This window comes from Athene noctua, chromosome 1 (assembly GCF_965140245.1).
Source record: "Athene noctua chromosome 1, bAthNoc1.hap1.1, whole genome shotgun sequence".
Taxonomy (NCBI): Eukaryota; Metazoa; Chordata; class Aves; order Strigiformes; family Strigidae; genus Athene; species Athene noctua.
The window spans coordinates 34,262,015-34,275,016 of NC_134037.1; the positions used below are offsets into that span (position 1 = coordinate 34,262,015).

A 13,002-nucleotide genomic window follows, 5' to 3' on the forward strand; every position below is an offset into this window, starting at 1 on the left:
TCCCTTACAGGAGATATTTCCTTTCTATTAATGATTTAAAATATTTATCCTGCCAGAGACATTTAGTTATTTCTAGCTGATAGTCGGTGCAGGCATATGAGAGAGGGATCCCAGCTCTTGCTCAATAAACATTTTGCTCTCGTTGATGTGAGGTGCAGCCCATAAATCCATGTCCTATGACCTTCTTCTAGGTCAAGCTCAACATATGAGATAAGCAGAGAAATATCCAACTGATATATCCAGACAGAGCAGAATCCAGTGACAGAAGTGTTGATGTCTGAGAAATTTCATTGTTGAAACTGAGACACAACCTGGGTTGTCTCTTACTTTACACAGTGTATATATGTGCAAAATTAAAATAGCAAAGCTAGTACTTACCTGACAAGGAGTTATTATTTTCTGATATTTCTGCTTCCAGAAAACATTTGAAAATGCATTCCACAAAAAAAAAAATTAAACATAAAGATCCTATAAAACACTTTTTGCAGTAATAAAACATTTTGGAACTTACCGGAACTGAAATTTCAGGGTTATTTTTAAGCTTTCCAAGCACAGCAAAGCCATCAATGCTGATTTTCCCTTTTGGCTTTATGTTTAAGGATTCTATCTTAATACAGTCAATAAAAAGTGTGACACTGTTTGCTTCCACACTTATCATAAGCTTGTGCCATTGGGAGTCAAACAAGAAAGGCAAATGCAAAAATGATGCAGTTTGGAGACTTCCATCCACTCCTTTATAAGAAAACTCAACACTTTTCATTGGGCCATTAAGATTCACTCCAACTTGTTCTTTTCCTGAAGAGTCCTGAATCTGCCAAATAGTCCAGTATTTCTGAAGTGTGGCCCCAGTCATCCGAAAAGTAGTTAGAAAGGAATATTCATCAGGCAATCCGTTGGAATATATGGCACTGTGTAAGATCAAAATACAGTACATTTGTTATGTATTTGCTCTGAAAAGCTCCACATATCACCACAGAATAATGAGAAACAGTTACTCAGTGAAACCATATTTCACCCACACTTTATCAGTGCTCTTTGGCACGCTGAGTCCTGAAACAGGATGTCCTTTTGATTCGTTAGCGTTGCTAATGGCAAAAGGAACTGGTTCAGAAATGGGGTTTTTCCGACATTTTACAGTATTTATGACAACCCTTTCTAAGTGTAATGGATGGAACAACAATAGACTCCTACTTCAGCTTTAGAAAGTACATCCTACATTTGTGCTATTTCCTAGTATTGGACTTAGAAAATCAGACAACATAGTGTGACTTTATAACTGACCAGGTAGATTGTCAGTGCAGATCTGATTTGGTTTTGAAGACATAAGAATGTCTTCTGCAAATACATTTTCTTGTTCAGCCTCAGTAACCATTTTGTTAACATGTAGATATCACTTCAGAAAAATCATTCAACAAATCATTCACTGATAAATATATGCATACTAAGAACTCACACTAAAACCACAGTATCTCCTGTGACGTTCAACTACAAGACTACAAGTAGCAGGGAACAGATTTGACACATAGAACATATTTCATTCTTTTGCAACTCCTATAATGTGAGATTTGGAAACACAAACAAGTTATGGGCTGTGTCACTGTGAAAAACAGTAACATCATTTTTTGTCTGAAATGTGTCAGTGAATACAGTAAAATATTTAAGAAATATTCCTTTTCATATCCTATGGATCATAAAATTGGAGTGTCATAATCCAGTTGATTTCAATACATTATTTTCCATCTATCCACATTTAGGAATAAGTTGTATTTGAATAAATTTCTTAAGTATGGAGGCATGCAGAGCTATTTTGTCACCAGCATTCATTAGAATAACTTCTCAGGCAAGTAGGCATTTTGAACAGATTATTTTTGAGTGGCAGATCAATTCTATCTCAGCAATTTAGCCAGCATTAGTGAACCTCAGGCTTTGGACTAAGGGGAAAGAACACAAAAAGAATGGAATAAAATTAGTTCTTATTCTGTATACTTGATGACTACTGATTTAATAAGAGAGTACTTCCAGATAAAGCCTCCAGTTTGTAGTTTGGTGTGTGTCCAAAGCTGTAGTACAATCATATTCCAGCAGGCGACGGCACAGCCTCAGCAAGATTTCTGTAAGGACCAGGGCAAGCCTGGCAGCAGCAGCAACTGCTTCACCTTATTAATAAACTACCTGAACTGCTGGTGTTTCTCCTTTTTCCCCAGAGGCCTTTACATACACCTGAAAGCTGGTGTATGAGGAAGGGGAACGTTTAGCTGGAAGTTCATCTCATTTACACAAGGTGTGGAGATACACAAAGGTGGAAGAGGGTGTTCTTTGCCAATATCTTTAAACTGTCTGGGATTTGCTAGGACTTGTGTCTTTGTTGACTGCAGATGCAGTAGTCTGGCCCGGCTGGTTTTGTTTGATAGGATTTTATCTAATTTTTTTTGGTTATTGTTTTGTTTCAGTTTCTATCTTGCCATGTCAAACGCAAATGTCAATGTGTGAATATTGTACCTTTCCTCGTGTTTTGAACACTTTCCAGTGTTTACTACTGTCCCCTATCCTTTCTTGTTTTAGGCTTCTTGCTTACACAACATGTTTATATATTCTTTCCTGCTCCAAGAAGATACTCCCTCTCCCTAACCAGACACACATTTACTCATACTAAGCTCCTGATCCAGTTCAGCACATCTTTCATGGCCCTCTCTGTCCTTCTTCCTCTATATCTCTTAAACAAGTATTTCAGTCTACTGCTAGAACCGTAGCTCATCGGAGCCATTTACCTCATCAATTGCTGAATCCCACTGTTCTTGCACAAGAGCTGGTTTTACTACTACTGTACTGAAGATTATATTGTTAGGTAATTTTATAACTAGCCTCCATGTGACATTCCACTCTCTATCAAGTTCAATCACTCCAGGGGATCTGATACACCAAGCTCCACAGCTAAAGGAAACAGTACTACCAGGTCCTCTGAGGAGAGGTTTTCATTCTTTCTCTGCACTGATAAATTTTACTGTCATGGCAATACTGGTTAAACTATCACACACATTCTCACCCCGCCTCAGCTGACATACCTATACTGGCAAAACGCAAGCAACCAAGCAAACAAACAAAAAACCTACTAAGTAAACATAGTTATACTTTTTGATTATAAGATTGTTTATACCACATTGGCAAAAGGATTCTTTGCACCATATTTAGCTATAGTGTTACTCCCTTACAAGCCATCATATTGGTCCTCCTTCATTTTCAGAAATTAAAAAAGAAATTAAATATGTTAACTTTTTCAAGTGATATACAAAGAAGAGAAATTGTCTAAGAGCTTATAACATGGGTAAGAGAAAACTTAATATATGTATACAGAACATAAAGATAAAAAGTCAGTGCACAGACATGGATATTTACTTTTAAAAAAATTTTTAATAACCAATCAGAACAACTGCTGCCTTTGGATTGAAGACTCAGTATCAGCAATGTGACTCAACATAATGAAGTACAGCATGACCCATCACCAGAAAGGTACTCTACAGGGAACTGTTATACCTATAATTCTACAATTAAAGCAGAGACATATTCTCATCTCAAGTTACTTCATCTGTAATCAAAAGCAATTCCATTGGCTTTAGTGTTTTCAGTGTATTTCAGTACATAGTTTCTCCCAACGCCTGTAATCCTTACATAGGCAAAACCGTACTGAAGGCAGCAGCTTAAAATGCTAAATATTTGGAAACCATGGCAAATTTGTCATGATATATAAGTAAACAATTGTAGAGAAATTATTCCTCCCTCTCATTGCAAAATGAAGAGTGTTGGATTCTGTAATCTTCCTGAACAGCTGATAAATATATAAGCACTTAATTTATTTATGTAAATTATTTTTAACATACACATTTCCAATTCCACTAACTTATGGAATGAAATCAAGCAATTTCAAATTTAGAATTAGGCAAATGAGCAAAGGAAGAATTAACATGAAAAAATATTTCACACACAAGTGTCAAATTCTGTCCTGACCTATTTCCTATCCACTTAAAATTGCCAGGGATATAGACCATCAAAGCATTTTTTAAATTTATATTTGTATCTTAAATTTGTAAGATAACAGTCTAGTCCTGCTTGCCACGTGTACTCAGATTATTATTAACTGCTTTAGTTGAATAATGAGTGCAAGGTCATATTTTGTCACATGTTTGAATCCTTGCTTAATTTTTTTAAATGGGGGGGGGGGGAATTGTGAAACATTTGTGATTCATCTAAGGGAAGTTCTGAAATACTACTGTTTTCTTTTAATCTTTCTCATAAATACCTAAAACTCTTATTAATCCTGTGGCTCGAGTGCTTACCAGGAAGATTTATTTGAGATTTCAAGGCTAAGTCCTACTGAGGCATCAATATAACTAAGATAAATCATCTATTTGGTGATGGAAGCCCTGACTAATCCCACTCACTTCAGGATTCATTACAAGCAGCAGAGTATGTTAAAAGGTTCACTGTGTACTGATCTGAATACTAGAAAATAACTGCTCATTTTATTAAACCTGTTTCTTTAAGAGTTAATTTCTTAGGTGAATTCTATTGTCCACTGGGATAACTTACTCCTTGCTAAATGATCAGTTTAGAAATATTAGTACAACCTACTAGAGGTGGCTGTAGAAATTCCCCTGGCAAACCTCATGATAATCCAGTGTCGTGTACCCAGGGGTGGGGGGGTTCCTTTTCTCAAGCTGGAGACTTGTCTCTGCACCTCCTGAAGCCTCATAGAATCACAGCTGAATCACAGCCACTATCTGGCAGCCATCAAATAAGCAATAACAATAAAACCTAGCTAAGCATTTTTAAAAGCAACTGTCCTAAGTCATTAGCTAGAAGTCATTTGTTAGGACTCATTACTCTCAGCTGGTCTCTATTCTTCACAGATATCCAGTTCTGAGCTAATTATTTCTCTTAAAAGCTAATTAGCTACTTAGCTGCATTTTGTCTTTTGCATTACAGTGTCATCATCAATATCTATGTAAGATATCTTACTTGTAATGCAAAAGGAAAAGCACCTGAAGAACTTTGGTGGTGGCTGGATGTAGAAAAGCCAGACCTTTAGACATATGCATTTGAGGAGCGTTACTTTACAGAGAAGCGTTATTCCCAAAGGAAAAAACAGGAAATTAGCCTATTAAATTCACTGGATCTTCCAAGCTTACTGATAGCGCTTTATAAACTTCCTGTTTTGATTTTATAGTTTCTTATCATAATGTGTTTGTCATGTCACCTCTTAAAGTGGTCTGTGGTACACCACTACCCCAAATATAAACACTGTTCAAAAGGGAGCTTCAGATTTTACACTGCTCTGCTTTCTACTGAGATGAGAATGCAGGTAATGAGGTATCATTTCTATATTCATAGGCTATCTTCATGCTACTAAATTCAATATGCCCAGAACTGTTCTCTGATACTAAGTTCAGCTGGCATGAGAAAGTTTAAACCTGCTTACTTCCAAAATATGATGACGATATGCAAGCTGCATATTGGGAATGGCCCATGGCCTATGTTAGCTGCCATGCTGTGCCCAGGAATTGTCTAAAGAGTTCTAATTAGTCTGGACTTAAACCATGCTAAGGTCTTGTATAATATTTTGACCGTATAGTTTATCAAGTGTGAATTCCTTGGAGTGTTCCCTGGCATTAATTTATTCATGTGGATACAGGGACCTTGTGATGTGACAGCTGCATTTGTGAAGTCAAAGGATTAAGATTTCATCCAACACATAAAGGTAGCTAGCCCTTTTCCCCCACATAAAAGCATATCATGAACATATTCCTTTGTGCTAATATATTAAAGTTTGCAATTAGAAATCAACACAATTGCTATCCAAATTACCAGTATTAGTTTTGTACTTACTAACTGGTAGACACCTACAACAGGTGCATAGATTAAATTGAAAAATGACAGGTTCACCATGTCAGAGATGATGGGTATGAGTCATGGCAGTTTCACAGAACCTTATCACACGAAGAACACTATAGTGATTCTTCAGTAGATTTTATGCTAGAAGAAGTAATGGAATTTATTTGGATAATGGGAGAAGCTTAAGACTTGTGTGCAATTACTTCTGTTCATTCTGGGATATACTTCTGGACCTTGGCAAGTATGCTAAGCAGCAAAAAGACCAAGCTACAATTCAGTAGCATTTTAAGGAAGCTACGTAAGCTTTTCAAGGCATAAACTATTGCTACAGCAGAGACTGAATAAATACACTGAGACATGCCCATCTAAATTAACTCTCATTCCAATGCCATAGCCACTGTAACATGGGCTTGTCTGCCTTAGTGTAATGATTCTATACTAGTCTAAAACATTATTTTACTATTCCTGATAAATACTGACTGAACAGTGACAGGCAAGCCATCTGTGCTGATACTGTGATTGGCTTGGTTGCCATTTCTGTGTGTGAGTCCACCTTCCCATCCCTTCCTCAAAAGCCTTGAAAGAACAGGCTTTCTTAGGGAGACCCCTCCCTATTTCGTAAGGCAAGAGAAGACACCATCCATGGGTGTCGGGTTACCTGGGAATAATATGGCTGTTCGTTAATGAAGGTGTGAGAGCTCTGCAGCGGAGCAGGCGTGGAGCCTGCTGTTGCCTGATGTATTTATTGAGGGTCGCTCCCCAGTGCTCCTACAGCACTTGGCCTTCCTGCCTGTGTCAGCCGCCCAGCTCGGGAAAACAGCGCCGTGTGTTCTTTCCAAACTCACTCTAGTTTTGCCACCCCCGTCTCTTGGCGAAGCAGGCGCTCCCAGCCGGAGGCCATACCGGAGGACCATCCCCTCTGTGTGCCTGCCCGCCGGCACCCACGGCCGCCCCGCGCCTCCCCCGCTGCCCCGCGGCCTGCGCAGCCCGCGGCGGGCGGTGCCTCAGCACCACGGGCACGGACAGCTCCGGCGCGGGGGCGCCTCTGGCCTCTCCTCTCCTCTCCTCTCCTCTCCTCTCCTCTCCTCTCCTCTCCTCTCCTCTCCTCTCCTCTCCTCTCCTCTCCTCTCCTCTCCTCTCCTCTCCTCTCCTCTCCTCTCCTCTCCTTCCATCTCCATCTCCATCTCCTCTCCCACCCCGGGAAATATTTACACTTTCCTTAAATGCGCCACGTGTGAATAAAGATAGTGGGGGGTGACCAGAGGGAAGTGTAGTAGGAGTTCAGGGTTGCTGCAGTGCTTGGGTCTGAGAAAGCCAGAGCTACAACCATGCCTTTAAAGTTGCTCAGCCTTGCAGCTATGCATGACAGGAACCTAACTTCTGTAATGCTTCTCAGGCATTTCATCATCCCAGACTCATAGCAGTAAAACCCACCTGCCATGCCATATTCTAAAGATTATGTGTAGAGTTCTGTGGTTTTTTAAAAAAAAATATATATATTGGAAATGGCCTAAAGTGTGCCTCTCCTGTGTTGTTAGCCTCAGGTGCTTACTGCCAACTGAACTCCTGAGTCAGCTTACTGAGAGGGGCACACTGTAAAATCATTCTGGAGTAGAGCAGCAGGACCAGGCTCAGTGACAAAGGAGCAGCACACTGATGCACTAGAGCAGTGTCAGGACTCAACCCTTAATCCATTCCTCAGGACAAGATACTCAGCACAAGTCTGATCCAGGGCCAAATTTCAGGTATACCATGAGGTAGCATTGCAGTGTTGACTGGAAGTACCAATGTCGTGAATGTTGTAAATTCATAGCTACAGCACCATACCCAGCCAACAAGCCCAGTGGCAGTAGTCAGCTCAGATGCCGTAGGGTATTGATGCACTGGTACAGGCTTGATCTGGGATAACGTGTATATCATACCTACATCTCACTAGCGCCATCTATAGCAATAAATCTAAACTTTCTTAAAAATGGAAATACTACTGCTTTGATAGCTCAGTAGTATTTTCTGAGTTAAGAAGCATGAGTTAAAAATGTGAGAGTCTCCAACTTTTAATCAAATGAAGATCCCATTTATTGTCTGTGGTGGAATTCACACTTATGCCCTAGCAGCCTTGATTTGCCACAGGTTTGGAAAGTAGTCATGAGTCCAATGTAACCAACCAGTTAAGCTGAAAACTATCTTAACTTGGTGGCTGTGAAGATAGAAGCCAAGGAGAACTTCAGCAAGCAAAAGTTGTCAGTGGTAGCTGGAATATGACAGAAACACTTTGCACTCCGGTTATTCCTAGCTGAAACAGTAGTCCAATTAAAGGTCTTGCCAGTTAATTGCTAAGTAAAGGCATTCTTAATACGTAAGGTGCTGGAGCAGAATCCAGATTTGCCTAAGTTTGGCAAAGACATCTATACCCTGATGTACTGTCCTTCACCAGCAGCAAGTCCAGCCTGTAAAGCAGAGGCACAATCAGATTCCTAAATTCTGGCTCCTATTGCAACTTGCCTGTGACATGCTAAATAATAGTTTTCATCTTTTATAGATCAAATGACCATAAAACAGCCAGGAACATGCATATATCAGTTATCCAAAAAGAAAAACAAACAAACAAACAAACAAAAAAAACCCCAACCCTTACTCCCTTACTATAGTATCAGTCACCTTTTATCCTACCTTATCTCTTCAATCCTTACAGGATCAGAAAGATCCCTTTGTGTCAATGTTTTGAGAAAACATTCCTCACTCTCCTCCTGTTACCTTTTCCTTGCCTCCCTATCTCTTTTCAAGTTATCAACAACTTTTGGCTTCACTTTCTAGAGATGAATCCCTTTCCACTGGCAAATCTTGAGGCACCCTGAGCAATACCATTGGCAGAGGAAAGTAGAAGTCTCTGAAACTGATGTTACAGAATCAGTCTGGTTTGGTGGTGGCAATGAAAAAAACGTTGAACTCCTCTTTCCCCTTTCAAAAGCTTTGCAAATGAGGTGATCTAGCTGGGGAGAGGATGTATTACTTAAATGATAATACTGCAAAATGTGTGTATTTTAAAGTCAAACAACAAGAGGCATTACCTGGTTGGGATCCTGAAGTCTACATTGGGTCCCAATTTATAAGCCACTTGTAAAGAAGTGGAGCCCACTACTCTCTGGATAACTCCTTGGGAAGCAGCTTTTTCTATTTGGAACTGAGAAATCAGGTCAAAGCCTACAAGAAAAAATATACATGTCCAGAATGTAACTTTCATTTTAATTTGAGAACTGTGCCATTACAGAGCTGAATATAATTTGATAAAGTTTCTGAACAGCAGCTTTTTCCTGAAAAAGTCAGGATGCTACTTGCCTGGTAAGTCATCTTGGCCAATCCTGATTGTTGGGCAGAGATCCGTTCTCTGACTGGCACCCAGAATGACTGGTAGTCCTACAAAAAAAGGTGAATTTATTAACGACGTCCCTGCACATTGCCTCTGATCACCTTAAAAATTAAATGAAGTAACTGTAAGAATATTATTAATTAGAGCTATAAATAATAATAAATAGATGTATATAATAATCAGTTTAAACTGTCTCCAGTGAAGTCAGAAGTCTAAGAAAATAAACATCTGTTTCTATAATTTAAAATTATAATTTGACTGATTATTTGATTTTTTTTTCAAGAGTGTTATAATAATTCTTCTCTTGCAGAGCTATGGAGAAATAGTTGTACCATAAGAAGGTCTGCTGTGTAAGGAGTTTTTGGTTTGGAACTTTTTGTGGTTTAAGCAAACTTTGAAAAAAAAGCCAGTTACCTAAATCAACATTCTCCCTAGTCCCAAGGAAACTTAAACAAATCTTATGCCAACTAAAGAGGCTGTTGAGAAACTGTTGGCATCTTTTCCATACTCTGGTATTCCAGGTGTTCCCACCTTCCTCTGTGCCACATTTGATCAGAGAATGATTATTCATTAAATATAGGGAGCAAGAAGAACTTACAGCCCTTTTTTGTTGTGCCAAACATGAATGTAGAATAAATTTGTCTAAGGAAACCAAACTTCTAAAATCTAATTTTTCAGAATATTATCTGTCAAAAAGCCATGTAATGGACATGAAAACCTATGAGATTCCCCTAATTTGAGGAAAGAGGAAGGATAAAAATAAACATTCATTTGAATAGTTTAAGAGTCGTGTACAAATCCTGTATCAGGTCAATCTGGAAAATGTTAGTAGAGTCTGGATGGGGAAGAATGAAGCGTGCAAGTTGGAAGGAGATGCATTTCTAACCTACAGAGAGCCTCTTGTGTGCTGCAAAGGTTCAATCATAAATGTGGGTTTCCTTCTGACAACATAGACTTAAAAGGGAACATTCAGGTTGATATGTTACACCTTAGAAATGGCCTCATTCTATATTTTTTGATGAGACATATGGCTGACATCCAGCCATTTACATTTTATGCCCAGCAAATAAAGTAGAACCAGTTTGTTGCCACATGTAGCAGAATATCTAACTAGAAGCACTGAAAGATGGGAGGAGGTTTGTGTCTAAACCACCTATATCCAGAATTTAGTCCTTACCTTAAAAATGTACCTAATAGTGAGTTTAAAATAACACACACAGCTCTTGCTTTATTCACTCATATGCATGCATACACCCACCCATACATACACATAGTTTTCCCTTTCCGTGATGGCTAGCTAGAGAGGATTTTAATTCTGAATAAGCTCAGAATACTTTTTACAGTCAAATTTACAGAAGGATGAAATGCAGATAAAGTCTGTCTCCTTACTTGATTGTTGCTGGATGGTGGCTGAGATGAAAGACCACAGAAAACTACACACGTAAAAGAAAGCTGTAGTTTTCCTGTAAACAGAAAGAAAACTCCAGTATGAATCTATAGTTTCTGACAGACTCTGTTACTGACTTTCTCCTCAGTCATGTATATTAAATGTATAAAAAACAAACTTAAGGATTTACTAACATATTTGACAAGACAATTTCTTTACATGAGAACTTTTTATCTTTGCCTTATAATAAGACATGTCAATAAAGCTCTTTCTATTACCATTTCCTTCATATAATGCTTTCATAAAACCAAATAACAAAGCTGGCAGCTGGCAAGGACAGCTTTAACTGTTCTAATCTCTTATTTACAGATTTCTCTAAATCCCACTTGTTCTCTTACCAGTTGCTTTTCATCTTCATTTCTGGCTTTCTTCACTTCTCTCATGTGAATAGGTGGTGTATATAGTCACACTCCTTGTTTCCCTCTCATTAGTCCTGTAGAAGAGAGCAGCAGTGGGTGCAGACAGCTCCTCCTGCCCCACGCAGGACCCAGCAGGGAAGGAGGTGCAGGCTGCTGGGTCTGTTTTAATCTCGCAAAGGGAAGGAGGTGGAGGCTGGACAGACGTGTGTCCTGGCAGGCTCTGAGGGCGGATCTCTGGAGCCAGCTGAATGTAAAGAAGCTAAGACAGCAAAGAAAAGGCTGCTGCTTGCACCAGCATCAGGGCAGGGAGATTAAGAAAATGGGAGTTTAGTGATGCCAGTCACTGAAGGGCAGGGTCTGCTGTTCAGCCAGGCAGATGAAAGAATAATGTGCACCAGAGGGTTTGAGGAAGCTGGTGGCCCTGATGCGGTGTTAAGACTAAAAGCTTTGAGAACAAGGGAACCCTGGTCATATCAAGAAGTCATTTCCATTTCTCACTGATTTACTCACCAGGTGGCCTCAGGAGAAGCCTAGCTGATGATGTCCCAGTTGATTCTTCTGAATAAAACCAGTTATTTAAAAGGGTTTTCACTGGTTAAACTCAAACCTTTTCAAGGAATACACGTAGACATTACTAAGGAGACTCCTGTTCTTCTGTTGTCATTGATAAAGCACTCACTTTCCATAGATTATTACACATGTTAGGACACACAAAGACACTTAATCATATTTGTTCATATGGGTGTAAAAAGATAAAGACTAAAGTCTGTATGCATGAAAAGACCAAGAAAAGGGTTGAGCAGCCAAAAGGTCCTTGTAGTTACCACAGTCAAAATTCATGTATGTATGGAAAAGTATGCTAGGTTGTGCTAATATATCACATTTGTAAGGTTTCATCTTCTTTAGATTCTTAATATTATAAGGTAGTTTAAGTTTCTACTTTTTTTTTTTTTTTTTTTTTAAGTGTGGGCTATAGCAAATGCAATGATCTCCGCTGTCCGATAAACATCTGAAGCAGCAATTGAGTAATGAACTACCCCATTCATCCCAGTTTGCTGTAACTCAAATTCCAGTATTGGTAATTTCAGTGTTAATGTTGTTCAGACTTTTATGTCTATTGTTAGAAAGTGAGGGACTGGATCACAGACATGAACAGTTTGCTGTGAATAACATCTCATTCTAATGCATAAACAAGCACATCTTGGGTGATACAACTTTTTCCCTCTTAAAGAGAAAGGTATGTGCAGGGAGCCTTGCGGTCCAGCATCATGATGGTGAACATACATCTGTGCCAGAATTAGCACAATAAACTACTGTCAATAAAATTAAAAATTGGAGAAATATGAATTTGATTTCATAATAAGTTTGCCCAAGTCACCACACACCTGAGTCACTTATCCCCCATGCATATATTACCATTTTGTCATGCAGTGATATCTGTAGAGCACAAGAGTATATAAGGTGCAGGAGGGAGAGCAGGACCTGGAAGTCACCTGAAGCTATAAAGAAGGGAAAAAGCATGGGGATGTGTCATGGAAAGGAGCAAGTGACTGCACCCAGGTCTTAGAAGGAGTGCCAGAAGGTTTGTGAAGGAATGGGAAAGAGCCAGGTGCCCAACCATCTCTTTGTCATATATAAGTTGTGGCATTAAGTTTGCCTTTGAGACTGCTTACTATTGCAATTTATTTTGTGGCAGCATTAAGGAAGAAAAATCCATCCCAGTACTTGGATATGGAAATAAGTGGTACCATCTTCGAGTAAATTAGCAAATATTTTTTGGGACATGACATGAAGATGTCTGCCATTGCTTGTGTCTGGGGTTACTGACACACACATAACTCTCTCCAAGGAAGGGGAACCTTGTTCAGAGAAATTTGGAGGACACACACTCTGTTTCTGAACCATCTATAATCTATTTTCATTTGTATTTCATTGCAGCAATT

At 39.1% G+C, this 13,002-nt stretch overlaps 1 protein-coding gene across 1 annotated transcript in view; it reads right to left on the reverse strand.

The window, feature by feature from the left end:
- The window catches only part of COL9A1 (collagen type IX alpha 1 chain), a 72,983-nt gene extending 61,841 nt beyond the window's left edge, over nt 1–11,142 (reverse strand). The window contains exons 1-5 of the mRNA XM_074895836.1: nt 11,039–11,142; nt 10,643–10,716; nt 9,223–9,300; nt 8,955–9,087; nt 512–908 (exon numbers count right to left, since the gene is read on the reverse strand). Of these exons, the coding sequence (XP_074751937.1) occupies nt 512–908; nt 8,955–9,087; nt 9,223–9,300; nt 10,643–10,716; nt 11,039–11,058 (702 nt within the window). The 5' untranslated portion in view covers nt 11,059–11,142. The remainder of the gene's footprint in view (nt 1–511; nt 909–8,954; nt 9,088–9,222; nt 9,301–10,642; nt 10,717–11,038) is intronic.
- Nucleotides 11,143–13,002: the final 1,860 nt, after the last annotated feature.